This window comes from Panthera tigris, chromosome E3 (genome assembly GCF_018350195.1).
Source record: "Panthera tigris isolate Pti1 chromosome E3, P.tigris_Pti1_mat1.1, whole genome shotgun sequence".
NCBI classification, from domain to species: Eukaryota; Metazoa; Chordata; class Mammalia; order Carnivora; family Felidae; genus Panthera; species Panthera tigris.
Genome location: NC_056675.1, coordinates 19903304 through 19922288, shown reverse-complemented (window position 1 = coordinate 19922288; position 18985 = coordinate 19903304). Strand labels below are relative to the sequence as shown.

At 49.9% G+C, this 18985-nt stretch overlaps 1 protein-coding gene across 2 annotated transcripts in view; it reads left to right on the top strand.

Moving 5' to 3' along the window:
• Nucleotides 1–12025: 12025 nt before the first annotated feature.
• The window catches only part of IL21R (interleukin 21 receptor), a 34494-nt gene continuing 27534 nt past the window's right edge, over nt 12026–18985 (top strand). The window contains exons 1-2 of one of the 2 annotated variants that reach the window (XM_042971812.1): nt 12026–12579; nt 13052–13192. In XM_042971812.1, coding sequence (XP_042827746.1) covers nt 13182–13192 — 11 coding nt within the window. In that variant the 5' untranslated portion in view covers nt 12026–12579; nt 13052–13181. The remainder of the gene's footprint in view (nt 12580–13051; nt 13193–18985) is intronic. The other variant, XM_042971813.1, reaches the window with a different exon arrangement.

The window sequence follows — 18985 nt, the reverse complement described above, 5'->3', positions numbered from 1 at the left end:
TAAGCGTACTCGATTTGGTTTTCTAGGACTGCAGCTGAAATAATTGTGTCACTCACGGGCACTGAGGGATCGCATGTGATTTACTTTATTTTCCGGGATATGACAGCGATGTTTAGTTGCCTACCCAGTATCAGCCTTGTCCTTCTTCTTCTTCTTCAGTCTGTACAGACCCCGACAGCCGTCTAGCCATCAGTCGGGGTTATAGCTACGGCTCCACCCACCTCTGTGCCTACATCCACGTGCGTGTCTAAATCTGTATCTGTGAGCACGAGCTCAAAGGTAGGCTCAGTTGCATATACAGAGCCCCAAACTGACAGTGGCCTAAGTAAGAGAGGTTCCTCCCCCTTGTCACAGTGTGGAGGTAGGCGTCCACAAGGTCACCCGGGGACCCATGCCGGCTGCTCTGCCCTCCCTAGGATTTTTGCCTTCGTCTACATTGTCCAAGATGCCCACCACCACACCCACGCTCCAGGTAGCAAGAAAATGTGCTTTACTTACTTTATTTTATTTTATTTTATTTTATTTTATTTTATTTTATTCTTTTTGAAAAAATTTTCTTTGATGTGGCTATTTATTTTTGAGGCAGAGAGAAAGCACGAGCTGGGGAGGGGCAGAGAGAGAGGGAGATAGGAACCAAAGCCAGCTCTGTACTGACAGCACAGAGCCCGATGCGGGGCTCGAACTCACAAGCGATGAGATCATGACCTGAGCTGAAGTCAGACGCTTAGCTGGCTGAACCACCCAGGCACCCCTATTCTATTCTATTCTATTCTATTCTATTCTATTCTATTCTTTAAAAAAAAGTTTTTTTTAATGTTTATTTATTTTTGAGAGAGACAGAAACAGAGTGTGAGTGGGGAGGGGCAGAGAGAGAGGGAGACCCAGAATCCAAAGCAGGCTCCAGGCTCTGAGCTGTCAGCGCAGAGCCTGACGCGGGGCTCGAACTCGTAAGCCGTGAGATCATGACCTGAGCTAAAGTCAGACGCTTAACCGACTGAGCCATCCAGGTGCCCCTGGGATATCCATTTCTATTATCATCAATGTTTATAGACAAATCATCCATTTTTAATATCTGCAGAGTATTCCGTTTTGTAGATGCTTTATAAATTATGAATTCAACCCTCTTTTCCTGGTTCATTTAGACTTCGTCGGTAGTTTTAATCGTACCTGGAATAACTTGCTTCACCAGTTTGGGCATACAAATAAGCTCCTTTGTCTTTTTGAGAGTCATTCAAGCTCCTCGTGTGGTTGGAAGTTGCCTTCAGAGGCTGTCACAAGGCCAACTCTGGTGGCTGAAACCCTTAAGGGTTTATTCTCCTGTGGAATGTGAAGCCTGGAGGCAAGTAGCTACTGACATTGGTGCACGGCCTGTGATATTAGGGCCAAGTTCTCTGTGATTCTCTTGGTCTTTTCCTTTGGTTCCAAAATGGCTGCTTGAGCACCAGCCATCACATCTACCCTTTAAGCAGGAGAAAGGAGGAAGCGAAAGAGAGAAGGGGTCAAGGGTGCTCTCAGAAGCTCCATCTGAACACTCCCATCGCTAGCTGCAACAGAGACTGGGGAGTAGTCTGTTAGCTGGGCACGTCGCTGTCCAGAATTACACCTTGGTTCTCATAGGAGAAAGAAGGGCATCGTGGGAGACTGGAGCCAACTGGTTGCTGCCATTTGCATTGTAGTAGGTGTCGGAGCCTCACCCTTACCCTCTCAGCTCTACACACTGAGGCATTCTTACTGCAAAAACCATCAACTCTCTGCCTCAGGGTTTATTTTTGGCTGCAGGTACACATGGTTAGCCATCTGGAAGTGCCAGAACTCTGCCTCAGGAAGCAACCCTCTACTCCTGGCAGATGGGGTCTTGGGTCTTTGTGAAGAAATAGCCCGGCTTCCTTGTTCCACATCTGGGACACTTTGGAGGAACGTTCTATTTGTCCTTCTTCCCTGCCCTGCCTCACTTCCCGACTCCCCTACAAGTGGTTCCTGGGACCGCCTCCCAAATCCACTACCTGCACTGAAAGCCTTAATTAGAAACTGTTTCTGGGGAACCCCACCAAGACAGCCCTCATCCTCAAATAGCAGTCAATGTCATCAATGGCTGGGGGGTCTGATCAGCCCACCAGAGAGCTTAATTTGAGGCATGGATTCACAAAATCTGAAAACATTCTTATCATCTTCTTGAATGACACAGCTATGGGTCCAGAGCCTGATACAAACAAGGTGAGTCTCTAAAGGAGGATAATCCTATCCCTTCTGCATTGCTGATAACTGAGGGTACTATTTATTCATTTTGCCTTCATATTCAGCCACTGCTCTTCCAATGAACCCACTGTGTCAAGATAACTGGGTGAAAAGGGGGTTTCCAATCTCAGCCACATGTGTGTATAGCCCAGCCCTCCCGTAATGACCCTCTTGGGTGTTGCCTTCTTGTGAGCTGAGCTCCCAGTGAAACGCCTCCTGCCCTTCGTTGGGTCTACTGTGGCCCTCAGTAGACCATTTGAACCATCAGAGGAGCCCCACAATGTTGGGCCACAAAAGGGAATGGGCGAGGAAGGAGGGATCTGAGAGAAAACTTTTAAAGACCTAAATAAATGGAGAGCTAGTCCCCCTGCCTGGACTGGAAGACACAATATCTCCCCAAGTTGACCTACAGTCGTCACGTTCCTTGTCAAATTCTCAGCAGGGAATTTTGCAGGAATTAACAAGCTGATCCTAACAACTTTTAGGGAAATGCAAAGGACCTAGAGTAGCCGAAGCCATTCTGGAAAAGCAGGACAGAGATGGATGATTTTCACTTCCTGATTTCCAAACTTAACTACGAGGCTCTCATCAAGACAATGTGGTCCTGATGAGACAGAGCAGAGAGTCCAGAAATAAACCCATACATGTAAGAGTGAATTAATTTCCAAAATAGGCGCCAAGGTAATTCAGGGGGGAGAGGATAATCTTTTCAGCACATCATGCCGGGACACTTGGGTAGCCACAAGCAAAAAAGATACATTTAGATCATTATCTCACACCACACACACACAGTAACTCAAAATGAATCATAGTTCTGAACATGAGAACTTAAACAGTAAGACTTAGAGAAGACAACATGAAGGAGGTCTTTGTTGGGGTGTCTGGCTGGCTCAGCTGGTAGGACACACAACTCTTGATCTCAGGGTTGTGAGTTCAAGCCTCATGTCGGGTAGGCGGCCTACTTAAAATAAAAAAAAAAAAGAATAATAATTTTAAAAAAGAAGACATCTGTTACCTTTGTTACCTTAGACATGGCAGCAAAAGTGTAATTCACACACTCACACAAATTGGTAAACTGAACTTCAGGAAAATTTATAAAATGTAGGGAGCTCCAAGGATTAGTCTTTCCACTGAAGCAACCATTAAGCTGGCAGAAACAGTCAGAATTAACTTTTTTGACACTCTGGAATCTGACCCAAACCACACAGCAACCAGGGGAGTGCTCATCTTGGGTCAAAAAATAAAGAAGGGGGCACCCGGGCGTCTCAGTCAAGCGTCCAACTTTGGCTCATGGCATGATCTCACGGCTGGTTCGTGAGTTCGTGCCCCACATCCAGCTCTCTGCTGTCAGGGCAGGACCTGCTCTGGATCCTCTGCCCCCCTCTCTCTGCCCCTCCCCTGCTTGCACTCTCTCAAAAATAAACAAACATTAAAAAAAAAAAAAAGAAAAGAAAAGACATGCAGAACCTCACCACAACCCCCGCCCACGAACACATGCACAGAATCTGCCTTAAAAAAAAAAAAAATCCAAGATAAGCAAGAGTTGAGGGAGTTTATCACCAGGAGATCTACCCTATGAGAAATGCTCAAGGGAGTATTTCAGGCCAAAATAAAAGGATGCTAGCTAGAAAGTAACTCGAAGCCATATGAATGAGTAAAGAATGCCAGTAAAGGTAAATACACAGGTAATGTAAGAGCCAGTATTACTATATTTTTGGTTTGTAACTCATCTTTTTGTCTCTGAGAGAACAGAGAACACACTGAGAGACAGAAAGAAGCCATGGTCCAGCTTTATGTTGTCTAAGGAGACTCACTTCATGTCCAAAGACACAAAGAGGACGAATGCGGAAGGATAGAAGAGTATATTCCGTGCAAATGGTAACCAGAAGAGAGCCGGAGAGGCTCTAATAATATCAGTAAAATGAGCTGCAAGTCAAATTTTTACGGGAGACCCAGAAGGACATTATATGTTGCTAAAAGTGTCAATTTATCAAAAAGGTATAACAACTGCGAGTAGGTATGCACCAACTAACAGAGTCCCAAAATAATAAAGCAAATGCTCACAGAACCGAAGAAGAAAATAGACAGTTTAGAGTAATAGCTGAAGACCTCAGGGCCCGCTTTTTTTTTAAATATATTTTTTTAACGTTTATTTTTGAGACAGAGAGAGACAGAGCATGAACGGGGGAGGGTCAGAGAGAGGGAGACACAGAATCGGAAACAGGCTCCAGGCTCCGAGCTGTCAGCACAGAGCCCGACGTGGGGCTCGAACTCACGAACCGTGAGATCGTGACCTGAGCCGAAGTCGGACGCTTAACCGACTGAGCCACCCAGGCGCCCCCTCAGGGCCCACTTTCAATACTAGATAGAACACCTAGACAGAAGGCTCTAGAGGGTTAGAACAATACTATAAACCAAAGAGACCAAACAGACATGTATAGAACACAGCATCCAAGCCCAGCAGTGATCTCCAAGTGCACACAAAACATTCTCTATACAGATTATACGTTAGGCCACAAAACAAATCTCAATACATTTTAAAAGATTACAATCATACAAATATCTTCTCTGACCACAGTGGAATGGAGCTTGATATCAGTAACAGAAGAAAAACCGGTGAACTCACAAATAAGTGGAAATTAAACAACACGCTCTTAAACAACTAAGGAACAAAATAAGAAATAACAAGAGACATTAGAAAATGCTTAAGGATGAGTGAAAATGAAAACGCAACATACCAAAATGTATGGGATGCAGTGAAAACAGAGCTAAGAGGGAAATTTGGAGCTACAAATGCCTTCATTAAAAAATAAGAAAGATTCCAAATTAGTAACGTTAACTGTGCACCTTAAGGAACTAGAAAAAGGAGAGCAAATTAGACCCAGTGCTAGCAGAAGGAAGGAGATAATAAAGATGAGACAAATGAAATAAAAAATAGAAACACGATAGAGAGGACCAACACAACTAAGAATTATTTATTGAAAAAAAAAGTTGAATTTAACTTTTTTAAATTCACTGAATTTAGCAAACCAAAATTCTTTAACTGAATTAAGCAAAACCAAAAGAGAGAGAGCAAGGGTGAGAGCAAGAGAGAGAGAGAGAAGAAGAAATGAAAAATGCAAGTAAAATTGGAAATGGAAATAATGGGGACATTACTACCAAACTTACAGAAAAAAAAAAGGATTATAAGAGAATACTACGAACAATTGTAGGCAGCAAATTAGATAACCTAGATGAAATGGACAAATACCTAGAAAGACACGAATTACCAAAAATGACTCACGAAGAAATAGAAAGTCTAAACAGGCATGTAAGAAGTAGAGAATTGAATCAGTAATCAAAAACCTCCTAAGAACAACAAAAATCTAGAGTTGCATGCCTTCACTGGTAAGTTCTCCCCAACATTTACAGAGGAAGAGGGGCACCTGGGTGGCTCAGTCGGTGAAGCTTCTGATTTTGGCTTGGGCCGTGATCTCACGGTCTGTGGGCTTGAGCCCCGCATCAGGCTCTCTGCTGTCAGCAAGGAGCCAGCTTTGGATCCTCTGTCCCCCTCTTTCTCTGCCCCTCTCCCACTCGTGTGCTCTGTCTGTGTCTCTCAAAATAAATAAATAAACTTAAAAAAAATTAAAAGAAAATAATAAAGAAGAATGAACTCTGATCTTTCTCAAACTCTTCCCCAAAATAGAAGAGGAAGGAACATTTCCTCAATCATTCTGTAATACCAGAGCCAGACATCAGAAGAAAAGAACACTATGGACCATACCCAAAAGTGAAATAAATAAAATTAATTTAAATAGGAAAGGAAGGAAGGGAGGGAAGGAGGGAGGGAGGAAGGACGCTATGGACAAATATCTTTTATGAATAACGATGCAAAATTCTCAACAAGACAGCAAACCGAATCCTAGCGCGTGTTAAAAGGATTATATACCATGACCAAACAGGAGTTATACCAGGTGTGCAAGTGAGATTCAACACGAGAAAATGAATCAACGTACCACACCACACTAATAAAATTAAGGGGGGAGAAAAGAAACCCGCATGATCATCTCAATGGGTGCAAAAAAAGCATTTGGCAAAATCGAACATTTTGTTTTGTGCTAAAAATACTCCGCCAACTAGGAACAGAAGAGACATCCCTCAACATGATTGTGGTGATATTGTTATATATATAAAAAAACCCACAGCTAGCATCACACTCGATGGATGAGAAGCTGAAGGCTTTCCTTCCAACACCAGGAGCACGGATGCCCGCTTGTACCACCGCTGTTCAACATCGTACTGAAAGTTTTAGAGCACGTCAGCCAGAAAAGGAAATTGGCAAGGAAGAGGTAAAACTACCTCTATTTATGGATGACATAATACCATATCTAGAAAATACTGAAGGGGGTGCCTGGGTGAAGCAGTCGGTTAAGCGTCCAACTCTTGATCTCAGCTCAGGTCATGATCTCACGGTTTGTGAGTTTGAGCCTTACATTAGGCTCTGCGCTGACAGTGCGGATCCTGCTTGGAATTCTCCCTCCCTCTCTCTCTCTGCCACTCCCCCGCTTGTGTGCTCTCTCTCTCTCTCAAAATCAATAGTAAAAATAAACTTAAAATAGAAAATACTAAAAAATTCACAAAGAAATTATGAAGGCTCATAAACTAAGCAAAAGGGCAGGGTGCAAGATCCACATACAAAAATTAGCTTCTCTACACTAGAGCTAACAAGATGAAAAGGAAATTAAGAAAATAATTCCAGATGCAATAATGTTAAAAAGAATAGGCTCCTTGGGAATAGATTTAACCAAGGAGGTAAAAGATGTGCATAGTGGAAACTACGAAGCATTACTAAAAGAGATTAAAGACCTAAATAAATGAAAGAATATCCTGTGTTCAGGTTAAAGGAGGAATTAGTATTGTTAAGGTGGCAGGTATTCCTCAAAGCGACCTATGGATTCAACGCGATCCCTATCAAAATCCCAATAGCCTTTTGTTTGCTCAGAAATGGAAAAGTTGATCCTAAAATTCATATGGAATTGCGAGGGGCCCAGAACACCCAAAACAGTCTTTAAAAAGAACAAGAAAGTGGGAGGATTCGAACTCCCAATTTCAAAACTTACTACAAATCTACGGTAATCAAGGCAGAGCGATACTGGCTCAGGGTAGAAATAGAGACCAATGGAATTGACTTGAGAGTCCAGAAATAAATCTATGCATCGATGGCCAATGATTTTCGACAAAGATGCTAAGACGACTCAGTGGGAAGGAACAGTGTCTTCAGCAAATGACCCTGGGACAGCAGGATATCTACGCACAAAATAATTAAGTTGGACCCTTATCACACATCATATACAACAATTTATATAAACGGATCAGAGACCTAAATATAAGAACTATCACAATAAAACTCTTAGAGGAAGACATAGGGGTAAATCATGATCTTAGATTTGGTGATGGATCCTAGACAATGACACCAAAGCAGGAGCAGCAAAAGAAAAAAGAGAAAAATTGTACTTCATAAAAATTAAAAACCTTTGTGCATCAAAGGACATTATCAAGAAAGTGAAAAGGGGAACTACAGAATGAGAGAAAATATTTGCAAATTATATATCTGATAGTATCTAGAATATATAAAGAGCTCTTACAACTCAACAACAAAATGACAACCTGTCTTGGTCCATTCAGAGTGCTACGACAAAATATAGTTGATTAAGTGGCTTATAAACAACAAACATTTATTTCACCCAGTTCTGGAGACTGGGAAGTCCAAGATCAAGTTTCCAGCAGACTCGATGTCCAGTGAGACCCGCTTCCTGGGTCAGAGACCACTGTGTTCTCGCATGGTAGGAAAGGTGAGTTATCTCTCTGGGGTCTCTTTTATAAGGATACTGATAAAGGCACCATTCATGAGGGCTCTGGTCTAATGACCTAATCATCTCTCAGAGGCCCCATGTCCTGTTACCATCACACTGGGGGTTAGAATTTCAACATATGATTGGAGGGCCGGTTGTGTGACACAGCGTTCTGTCCATAGCACAACCCAATGGAAAAAAAAATGGGCAAAGGACTTGAATAGACATTTCTCCAAAGGAGATAAACAAATGAGTGCCCAGCCCATGTAAAGATGTTCACCATCATTAGCTGTTAAGGAAATGCAAAGCCAAACCACAGTGAGACACTACCTCATACCCACTCGGATGTCCACAGTAAAAAAAAAAAAAAAAAAAAGGAAAATAAGAGTGTCGCCAAGCATGTGGACAAACTGACATTCTCGTACATTGCTGGTGACAATATAAAATGGTCAGCTGCTTTGGAAAACAGACCGTTAGCTCTTCAGGGAATGACACGTAGAATGACCCTAAGACCCAGCAATCCAATCCTGGCAGTCGTGCACCCAAAAGGTGAAAATGCATGTCTGTGCCAAGATTTGCATGGAGATGTTCACAGCAGTATTATTTAGGATAAAGACAAAGTGAGCATGTTCCCAATGTCCACCAGCTGATGAATGGATGTACCAGAGGTGGCAGATCCATTGGGTACATCATTGCATTATTATTACGTTACAATAATATCATTGCAATGGAATATTACTCAGCAACACAAATGAATGAACACGCGCGCGATTCAGTTTATATACGAAACACCCAGCAAGGGCAAAGGAAATCAGCAAAGAGAGAAAGGAGATGGGTTGGGCCGGGAGGGCGAATGGGATTGCTTGCCAGCGGGTACAAGGGATCTTTTTTGGGAACGTTCTAAACTTGGGTCGTGGGGATGGTTGCACCACTTACCTAAAAAATCACCGAATTATGCACGTCCCATGGCTGGAATTGATGCTAGGTAAGTTGTATCTTAATAAAGCTGTTGAAATAAAAATAAAAAAGAGGAAATGAGTTGAAGGGGGTTGTCTCAATTATTTTTCCCCAGTAGGCCTCTGGCTGAAATGTAAATTTAACCACTTCCTCTCCATTGACCAGCTCTGAATACCAGGGTGGGAGGGGGGGTTGGGAGATGTTGAGACATCCGATTACACTCTCCTTCCGGACCTTGGGGGCCACGCTTGTGAGACAGGCCCTAAGCCCTCCCTCCGCCCTGGGAACCTTCCTTCAACACACATCTGTTTCTGAGGGGACTCACGTCACCCCAGAGGACATGGTATCTGTTCAATTTCCACCTCCCAAAAAAAGTATCTGCTTTTTAAACATGAGGGGTTAAATGGCCCCTGCTGCACCCCACCCCCTCCCTAAGTCATGGCCAGAGCAAGCTTTTGAAAAGGTTCATTGAACGAAGCCACTCCTCTGATGAAAATCTCGGATGGCTTCCAGTTTCCCCTGGAACCCAATCTACCTTCCTTGCTGTCCTGCACGGTCCTAGGCGGTGTGCAGGGTGTGTGACTTCTGTGGCCCGCCTCCTTGTATGCCTTTGCTTCCTTGCTCTGTTCCACCCCGCTGACCTCAGTGTTCCTGGAGCAGGCCACATTCCTTCCTGTCTCAGGACCTTTGCACCTCCAGTGTCTTCTGCCTAAAATATTTCCCCTACGGCTGAGTTGAGGCCTTGACCTCTCATCAGTTTTCTGTGACGCTTAGTACAATTTGCATTTCATTTGCCCATCACTTCGTTTTGTCTGTCTCTCCCCGTTAGAATACAGGCCACATGAGGATTGTCGCTTGTGAATATTTCTGCGGAGCACCCCCAGTTCAAAGCCAAGGGCTTGCTCAGTATTGGTGGCCAGAAGGCAGGGATGGGAGAATGGATGGCTGGGTGGGCAGGTGGATAGAAGGATGGATGAGTAGGTAGGTGGGTGAATGGGTGGGTGGAGAGAAGTTTAGGGAGGCAGACAGGCAGGCAGGTAGAAGGGAGGCAGGCCGGAGAGATCAAATATCCTTAGGTTAATGCACGTTCAGAAACAGTGCTGTGAATGATCTAGAACATAGGAGCCTGAAGTCTGCCACTCACTCATCCCAACTCTGCCACTCACCAGCTGTGTGACCTTGGACAAGTCATTTACCCTCTCCGAGTCTCATTTTCCTTCCCTGTAAAATAGGGACCATGACGATAAGTTTTAAGTGAGATGATACATCTTTAAAGTCCTTAAAAACCCTGGCACAGGGGTGCCCGCCTGGCTCAGTCAGTGAAGCGTGTGGCTCTTGATCTTGGGGTTGAGGGTTCAAGTCCCACGCTAGGTGTAGAGATTACTTTAAAAAAAACAAAAAAAAAAACCACAACAACCTTATTTAAAAAAAAAAACCCCAAAACAACCTGGCACAGAGTAAACTCTCAGCAAATATTAGGTCCATGGCACTATTCCTTTTCTTGATCTTTCCACCACTCAGATTACTGATGCATGGCATCGTCAAACTCACCCCGAAGATCAGGAGAGAGAAAAAGAAAATCTGGCTTCCTCCTAACGTGGGTTCTCCAGAGAACACAAGATATTTCAGCAGTGAGGAAGAGAATTTCTATAGGGCAAACATCCTTCAGATCAACCACAGGGGAATTTGTACCAAGTTCCTCAAAAACAGCTAGAAAAAGAAAAAAAAAATAGAAGAAATAAATAGTAAGATGCTTTCTCTTTTTCTTTGGAGCGGTCATGTGGGTTAGCTGCAAATCGTTTCCCAAAAATGAGTCAGCTGGGGGGGCAGATGGCATGTGTTTCCAAGCCAACCTGTGTCATCAACACAGCACAAAGGAGCCCCCATGCACCCTGATAGCATCTGGTCCCGGTTCAGACTCGTCGTCACAGCCTGGTGCGGGCTTAGGAATCAGATACCCCCCAGGTCCAAACCCCAGCTATGACACTCCGTAGCTTGTGTGACATTTCACTTCTCTGAGCCTTGTTTGCTCCATCTCTAAAAGGGAAGCACTCTGCTCTGCCTGGCAGGGTCTGGGGCATAAAATGAGATCGTGGAGGGGCCTAAAAAATGCAAGAGAGTAATGGTAGGGGTTGTGGTAAGTTCTCTGGCTCTCCCTGTGAGGCTGCTGGGCAGGAGCCTGCTGGATTTTGTCTCTGATTTCTTAAACTTCTGCCAGAGAGAGACGTCTGACCCTTTCACGGGCCCCCGGCTCGTCCGCAAGATGAAAGAAAACTCTCTTGAGAATTGCTTTTCTCTATTTTTTGCCTGAGTTCTCATGTGTTACCCATGGCTGCCGTCTCCCCTCGGCTAGGCATCCCCGCTTGACATTCAGAGGCATTCAGAGAGGTGCTGTGACACGCCCGAGGGACTGTCTTCTGAAGGGCTTGGGGACAGGCGGCTGCTCCCTGCAACCCTGCAGTGGAAAGCTGGATTCAAAGGAAGCGAAGTCAGAGGGGTCTGGCTGGGGTGGGGGTGGGGGGTCCAAACGCAGCCCCCTCCTGGGCCAGGCAGGTGGTGTGCGTGAGTGAAGCATGGGACCTCGGGGCGGGGGGCGGGGGGTGGGGGGTCTCCGGCCCTGGGCCCTCAACTTTCTCTCTGAACTGAGAGTTGGGCTCTCAGGACCACCGGGGCCCCCTGGGTCCACTAACCTACCTCCACACCCCTCTGAGCCTCGGTCGCCACATCTGTGAGAAGCAGTGGCTCACGGGCCCTGCCTGCCTCATAGGTCATGACCGTGAGACCTCGGGGTTGGGGGGGGGGGGTAACACCACCCATCCGCAAGAGGCAGACATCACCCTGGTGGCCCCAAATGTCTTCCTAGCAGGTGACCTTTGGTGAGCGAGGGCTCTGCCAGGGGCCCGGCCCCCTCCCACCTCTTTCTCACTCCCTCAGGGAGGGGCCAGCTGCTCTGTGGGCAGGGCCTGCGGGGAGAGCTGCTGCTCGCCACATCCTCCCCTGCCTCCCCACCCTGTGCACGCGGCAGGGCAGCAGCCGCGCTCTGACAGACCCATGGGGCTCTGCCAAGTGACCCATGGGCTCCGGGGCCGACTGTTTGCTCCTCCCTGAGTGTGACTGACAGCCACACGGCCGCCTGCCTGCCTGCCTGTCTCTCTTTGCATCTGCCCGGCTGGCCACCTGCCTGTCTGCTCGACTTCCCTTCCCCTGTCTGTCCGTCTGCCTGTCTGACCAGCCCTGGTCTGCTGTGGGTCTCTCCCTGGTGCAGTCGATCTCTGTCCTCTGTCTGTGTGTGACCTCCCTGGGATGTGAGCGACCACTGCCTGTGACCCCGGCTGGCTCTCTCTGTGTGGCCTGCCTGCCTAGGGCCCGGGGCCATCCGTCCCGGTGACAGGTCGTAGGCTTGTCTGGCTGGTGACTCAGGACAGGCTGTGGATCCCCACCCCCTACACCCGCCTGCTCCCTCTGACTCCCGTCCCGCACCCCCACCCCTGGAAGGCCACTGGATCCCCCCCCGAGCACACAGAATGGATTCCTGAGGGAGAAGCTGGGACAGCAGGTAACTCAGCTCCAGCCACTGTTCTCTGCGGGGGGGTCTGGCGCCTTCTCTGCCCGAGGTGGGAGGACACAGAGGGGTTTTGCCCCCTCCTCACAGCTGGGGACAGTGAGGCCGGCAGAGCTGGGGCTGGAGTCTCCTGTTCAGCCCAGCCCAGGACGCCCAAAGTGCCTTTTTGTGCGTCTGCGGGAGGCCTGGAGGTCTGGAGGCCGGGACACGGCTGAGATGACCCCATGAGCTCCAAAAGGCCGGGGCTGCGGGAGGAAAGCCGGTCCCAGGCCAAACGGGATGCCACAGTCACCGGTTCCCGGCGGCCGAGGAGGGCAGGGGTGGGCGCGGGGGTGACGGCGTGATGGTGTGGCATTTCTAGGGGGCCCCCTCTGGGGAGGGGCATTGGTTTTGGGGGCAGATTCTGGGTTTCAGCGTCTTTGTGTCCTGTCACCCCTCCACACGGATTTCTGTGCCCATTTCACAGACAGAGAACAGGGGCTCCAGGGCCAGAGCGATTTTCCCAAGGAGACTCAACAGCGCGGAGCAGGGAGGGCAGGTGACTCGGAGGCTGGCCCCGTCCTCCACGCTGTCTTCTTCTCACCAAAGCACAGGGGATGGGCCGACGGTGAGAAGCCAAGGGCCCTCTGTGCGTGGAAGAGAGGGAGGCCGGGAGGCGCGGGGAGGCTGAGTCTGGAGGCAGGGGTTGAAGTTTGACATGTGGACAGGAGAGGAAAGAAGGAGGAGGCAGACACCTTCCCGGCAGAGCAGCTGGGTGGGGAGAGGCCTCTGGTGGGAACCCTGGACTTCGAGAAGGAATGGCCAGCCTGCGCAGTGGGAGGAGCGGCCCCGGGGCCGGGGGCATTCAAAAGTCACAGGCTGCTCCCCTCAGGACATTTGTATTCCCCCGGGGTGGGGGGAAAGCATGGGTTTAGAAGCACATGGCCGAGTGGGGAAAACCTGGCGGGTTCAAAAGCCGGCCATGCGACTCCCTAGCTGGTTGAACTTGAGCAAGTCTCTGTGCTTCTTCCAACCTCATGGAGCCTCAGTTTTCTCATCTCTAAATTGGGGATGAAGGCAGCTCCATCCCCGTGGGGCTAGTTGTGAAGATTGGGGGGCATAAAAATATGAAAGTTGCCGGTGGGAGATCCGCCCAGGAAGACAGCTTGTTCCACCAGGAAGGGGGGCCCGTGGCAGAGGAGGGCCAGGGTCCAAGAGCGGTGGAAGGTGCGGGGGGCACATTCGAGAACCCGCGATCGGCTTCCCTCAACCCCCGTGGTTCTGGTCCTCCGAGCGCCGGGGCTCAGCCCGCTGCTGGCACTTGAGGGGCTCCCGTTATCCTTACAACATCAGGTGAGGCCGGGAGCCCATTCAGCCCATTTCACAGATGAGGAGATCGAGGACCCCAGGACCACGTGGCCGTGAGACGCAGAGCTGGGTTTGGGCCGCCGGTCCGCTTGACCGCAGGGCCACACTGCCAGACAGGATGGCATAAAAACAAGACTCATAGTCTCGAGAACCATTCTGAGAAGGGGAGGGACAGGTCTGACCACCTGCTCCCCATGGTGGACTCGAGGGAGCCCTGGTCCTGCCCACCTCACACCTGGGAGGGTGTCTGGATCCTTACCACCCCGCAGTGGAGGAAACCAGGAGCCTGAGTGTTAGGAGAACAAAATCGAGGGCCCGGAGGCGTGGGGTGAACAAGACAAAGCCTGAGCCCTAGGCTTCCACCTGTCCAGTGAAGGGTGGGGGTGGGGGCTGGGGACCACAAAAGGCTTGAGGGCAGTGGGGGCGGGCAGGTGGAGGAGGCCCGTTGAAGAGGAGATGGAAAGAGGGAAGGCACCAGAAGCTTGGGGAGGCACCATTTCCCTCCCTGGTGCCTGATAAATAAATGAATGAAGGGAAGAAGGCATCCTCCACGCAGGGAGGAGAGCCAGTGCCTTCAGGATCCCTTGCGGGCAGGAGTGATAGCTGGGAGGTCCCCCCTGCGGTCAGGTGGGGGGCTGTGGGACCCGTGGCCCGCTTGCCAACACACCTCCACGGGCGATCCCGGGCCTTGGAGGCGGCCAGGACTGGGTGGAGACCCAGCTCCGCCCCCTAGTTCTGGGGTGACCTTGAGTAAACCACTTCACCTCCCTTGAACCTCCGTTTCCCCGTCTCTAACATCCATTTCCGGTTTGTCGTGAGGTTTTATTCTATGCGTAGTTTTTGAGCACCCACTGGGGCGTCAGGCACTGTCCTAGGTCCTGGGGATTCAGTGGCGGAGACAGGGCCAGCGCCATGAGCAGTGGTTCACAAGAAATAGTAGCAATTACGCTTTACCTTAGGGATGGCTGGTAATAATTGCCTTGTTATTCGCTAGAACGCACGGCGTCCCTTCTGGCATACACTAAGCCCTCAATAAACGATAGCTCGCATGGTGATTTTACGCTCCCTTGCACAGCTGGGGAAACTGAGGCTCAGAGAGGGGTAGGGTTTTCAGGGTCACCCAGGGAGTCATTCGCAAGCAGAGGGAAGGAAACTGGGGAGAGAGGGGGGAACAGACACTTCGAGGAGAGGCCCCCTCCTCACCCCCTTCTCCGTTGCCCTCTAGGGCACCCCGAAATGCGGAGGCGGGGCTGGGGGGGGGAGTGGAGAGGAGCCCCACCCCCACCCCTGGCTCACAGGTGCCACCGCCCCCACTCCTTGCCTGGGCGCCTGGCCAAAGGGACTTTTGATGACAGCTCATATGCAGGATCTGAGTAAACTTGGAACTTCTGAAACAACCTGAGAATATTCCCCAGGGTGCAGGCAGGGGCCCTGCTGATGCCCCCCGATGGCCAGGACACCTGCAGCAAGGGGCCTCGCCTGCTGGTCCCCACAGCCCCCAGGAAGGGTCCGGCCACCCGAAGTGGCCCCAGAGAGGTGGGGCAAATACCCCAGCCTGGCTCCCTGCTCAGGCCCCAGTCCTTCCTCGCTGTGTGACCATAGGCAAGGCACTGGGCCTCTCTGGGCCTCTATTTCCTCATCTGCAAGGGGGCTTGATGGTGTACGTTGGGACTAGGGCCTGCCAAGCTTCTCCTGTACGAATCTGTGACACTCAGCCTACTTTGGCCAGGGCAGACTGGGGGGGGGGGGGGGGGCCTGCCAAGCAGGGGGCCAGACAGAAGGCAGGCTGCCAGCCCTGCCCCCACCCCTCACCCCGCAGCTGCAAACCTCTCTTCTTTCTCCTGGTCTGGCGGGAAGGCGGCTGGAGTGAACGGTTGCCCAGGCTGTGCAGTAGGCAGAGCTCGTTCAGGCTAAAAGAGGCTTCGTGGACCGGGATCCCCGCCCGGCTAGGAGACAGAAGAAGACTGACAGGTTGGGATGGGACCTTCCCCTCATGTTCGGCTCCTACTGCCTAAGCTATGACCCCAGGGTCCTGGGACATCTGTCCTCAGACACCCACAACCCGCCCCTTGCCACTGGCACACACAAAAAAAATTGTGAAAAAACAACTGACGTTACCCACTCGCCTACAGTGTGCCTGCCCCACACCACCTCGGCCAGGCCAGGGCGCTGCCCCATTCTATGGATGAGGAAAACTGAGTCCCAGAGAAAGGAATGGATATGCCTCAGGGTCCCCCAGGGCCACCAGGCTGATTCTCCCCCAACCTGAGCGCTCTGCTTGGCTAAGAACTTTCTGTATGACCCTGGGCGCCCCGCCATCCCTCTCTGAAGGTTCCTTGTCACTAATCCGATGACAGCAGTCGTGACTGCTCAGACCCCGGGACCTGAGGGTGTTGCTCAGGGTGGAGGGAAGTTCCTGGGGACCGTGATGAAGCTGATGGGGAAACAGATGTCTCGGGGGCTGCCTGCGGCCCCACTCCTCGCTCCTCGTGTAACTGGACACGGCAACTCTTACCCTCTTTCGTTCGTTTGCCAACTCCTCAGCTACTCGTCGAGCACCCACTGAGTTCCCGGCCCCGTTCTGCGCACTAAGGATACTTTCTTTGGTGAACAAAACAGATGATTTCCCAGCCTCCCGGGGTGGGGGTGGGGGTGGGGGCGGGGCTTATGCTCCGGGACAGAGACAGGTCATAAACACAAAAACAGAAGCGTTTACTGACCTGACCCTAATATTACAACCGTGAAGAAGGAAACAGAAGGATGTGGGGCCCAGAGCACTGCAGGGGAGATCCAGACCAGCCAGCGGCGATCGCCTCCTTGAGGAGGCGACACTGAAGTTGAAACCGGAGGATGAGGAAGCAGAGAAGCACGAGGAAAAGTGTTCTGGACAGAGGCATGTGCCAAGGCCCTGGGGTGGAGGAGGAGAGTGGGAGCACTGGAGATTTTACCCTTATCGACTACGTAAAGATGTTCCAGGCACCAAATTTAAGAGAGTGGAGTCGAAAAGAATAGCAATTCATTTCGGAGTGCACGGTCTATGCAGGTTTTAGCTCTGAGGGTGGGCCTCAGAACCCGTTACCCTTTCACGTGGTCGCCCGTGTCACAAGTGTTTTGAGCCTCCGCTGCGTGTCGGGCACCGGTTCACCCCTGGCGTGGTTCAGCGGTAGCCAAGAGGCACACGGTCCTTGCCTGCCTGTTGCTGCGAACGTCCGTGAAAGCACCCCGAGCAGGGTGCCCTGGCGGAGGGAGGGACCCCAGAGGAAGGAGTGACTCATACTCTTTGGAGGGGTGGGAGACTGCCAGAGGAGGTGACAAGTGAATTGGATTTTGAAGACTGAGTAGGAGGCTGTCAGTCCGCCCCGGAGGGTAGAACGTTCCGGCGGCTGAAAGAACACGTGCAGAGGTGTGGAAGCCAGATGCATGGGGACTGTTGGTGAAGCTGTCGGGAGCCTGGGGTACCTGCAGCTCAGGATGGGTGCTGGGGGCCAGAGGGAACGAATGTTGGGGGGGGGGCAGATCCCGAAATGTGTTGAATGCTGCGCTAAGAAATCCGGGGTCTTCTCTGAAGGGCAATGGGGAGCCACCGAATGATCCAGTTGCAACGGGGACGTGGTTGGGAGGGCCACAGCTGGGTGCCGGAGAGATCAGGGAGGAGGCTGGCAGGAGGGCAGGTGGGCAGAAGTCCTTGAAGCCCAGGGGTAAACTGGGAGCCCTTTCGCCTATGTTCCCTTTCGGGAAGTCCCTCAGTCTTGACACTTCCCCATCTGGCGACCCGTCGGCTTTTGTTTCTGGCATGGCTGGGGAGTCCCTTTTCACCCACCTCGTTTCTCCTCGGTCCCTCTGGGAAACGGGCCGCTTTGCTTTTACCACACTCCTCGCCTACCTTTCACTTTCCAGCCCCAATCCCCGCCCGAGCCCCCGCTGGAGATGACAGCTGACCTGTGACCCTCCACAATCCCGTTCCTGAAGCGTCAGTGAGGGAAAGACACGGGGTAACCAAAGCTCGGGTTCTTTCCAGTTTGGGGAGGTTGTGAATGCCGCTGCGGGGACCCTCCGGCCCACGTCTGCGCGTGTACACGTTTCTCTTCGATGCCCGGTCTAGAAGTGGGGTTCTGTTCAGCAGAAGCGTCCCAGGGTGGCCGTGCCGAATGGCACGCACCCCAGAAGACTGAGAGGAGGTTGAGAAGTTTGGGTTACCCTGCGTCCTTCGTAGACACGGCATGGTGTCTGCCTTTCTCATTTTAGCCTTTCCGGGTTGACGTGTAGTGGTGTTACAGAGATGTAAATTTGCATGATGAGTCATGATTTCAAGCAACTTTTACTATGCTTCTTGGCCATTTGGAAGGTCTTCTTTGGTGAAGTGTCTCTTTAAGCTCTTTTCCTTTCTTGCCAAACGGAGTTTTGTGCTGTTTATCGTTGTGTTTAAATAAATTTTTTTTTAATATGTATTCATTTATTTTGAGGGAGAGAGAGCAAGCAGGGGAGAGGCAGAGAGAGGGGGAAGAGAGAGTCCCTAGCAGGTTCTTGCACTGTCAGGGCAGAGACGGACGCGGGGCTCGATCTCACAAATCGTGAGATCGTGACCTGAGCCGAAATCAAGGATCGGACGCTTAACCAACTGACCCACCCAGGTGCCCTTGTTTATTGTTTTGTAGGAGTTCTTTACATACTCTGGATACAGATCTATATGTGTGTGTATACACACACACACACACACACACAAGCTATATATAGATCACAGATATATAAAAATGATATATAACATATTTTATAATTTATATATATTACATATTATATGTAACTATATAAAATCTGAATTATGTATATAATTATATAAAAGAAACCTATATTGTATAGATACAGGTATAATCTCTTCCCATTTCCCTTTTCCATCCTCTTAATGAAATCTTTTGGTGGACAAAAATTCTTAATTTTAATGAGGTTCAATTTATCAGTCTTTTTCTTTATGGCTCGAGCTTTCTATGTGCTGTTTAGGAAGCGTCATCGACCCTAAGGTCATGAAAATATTATCCTCTGCCTCCTTGTGGGAGTT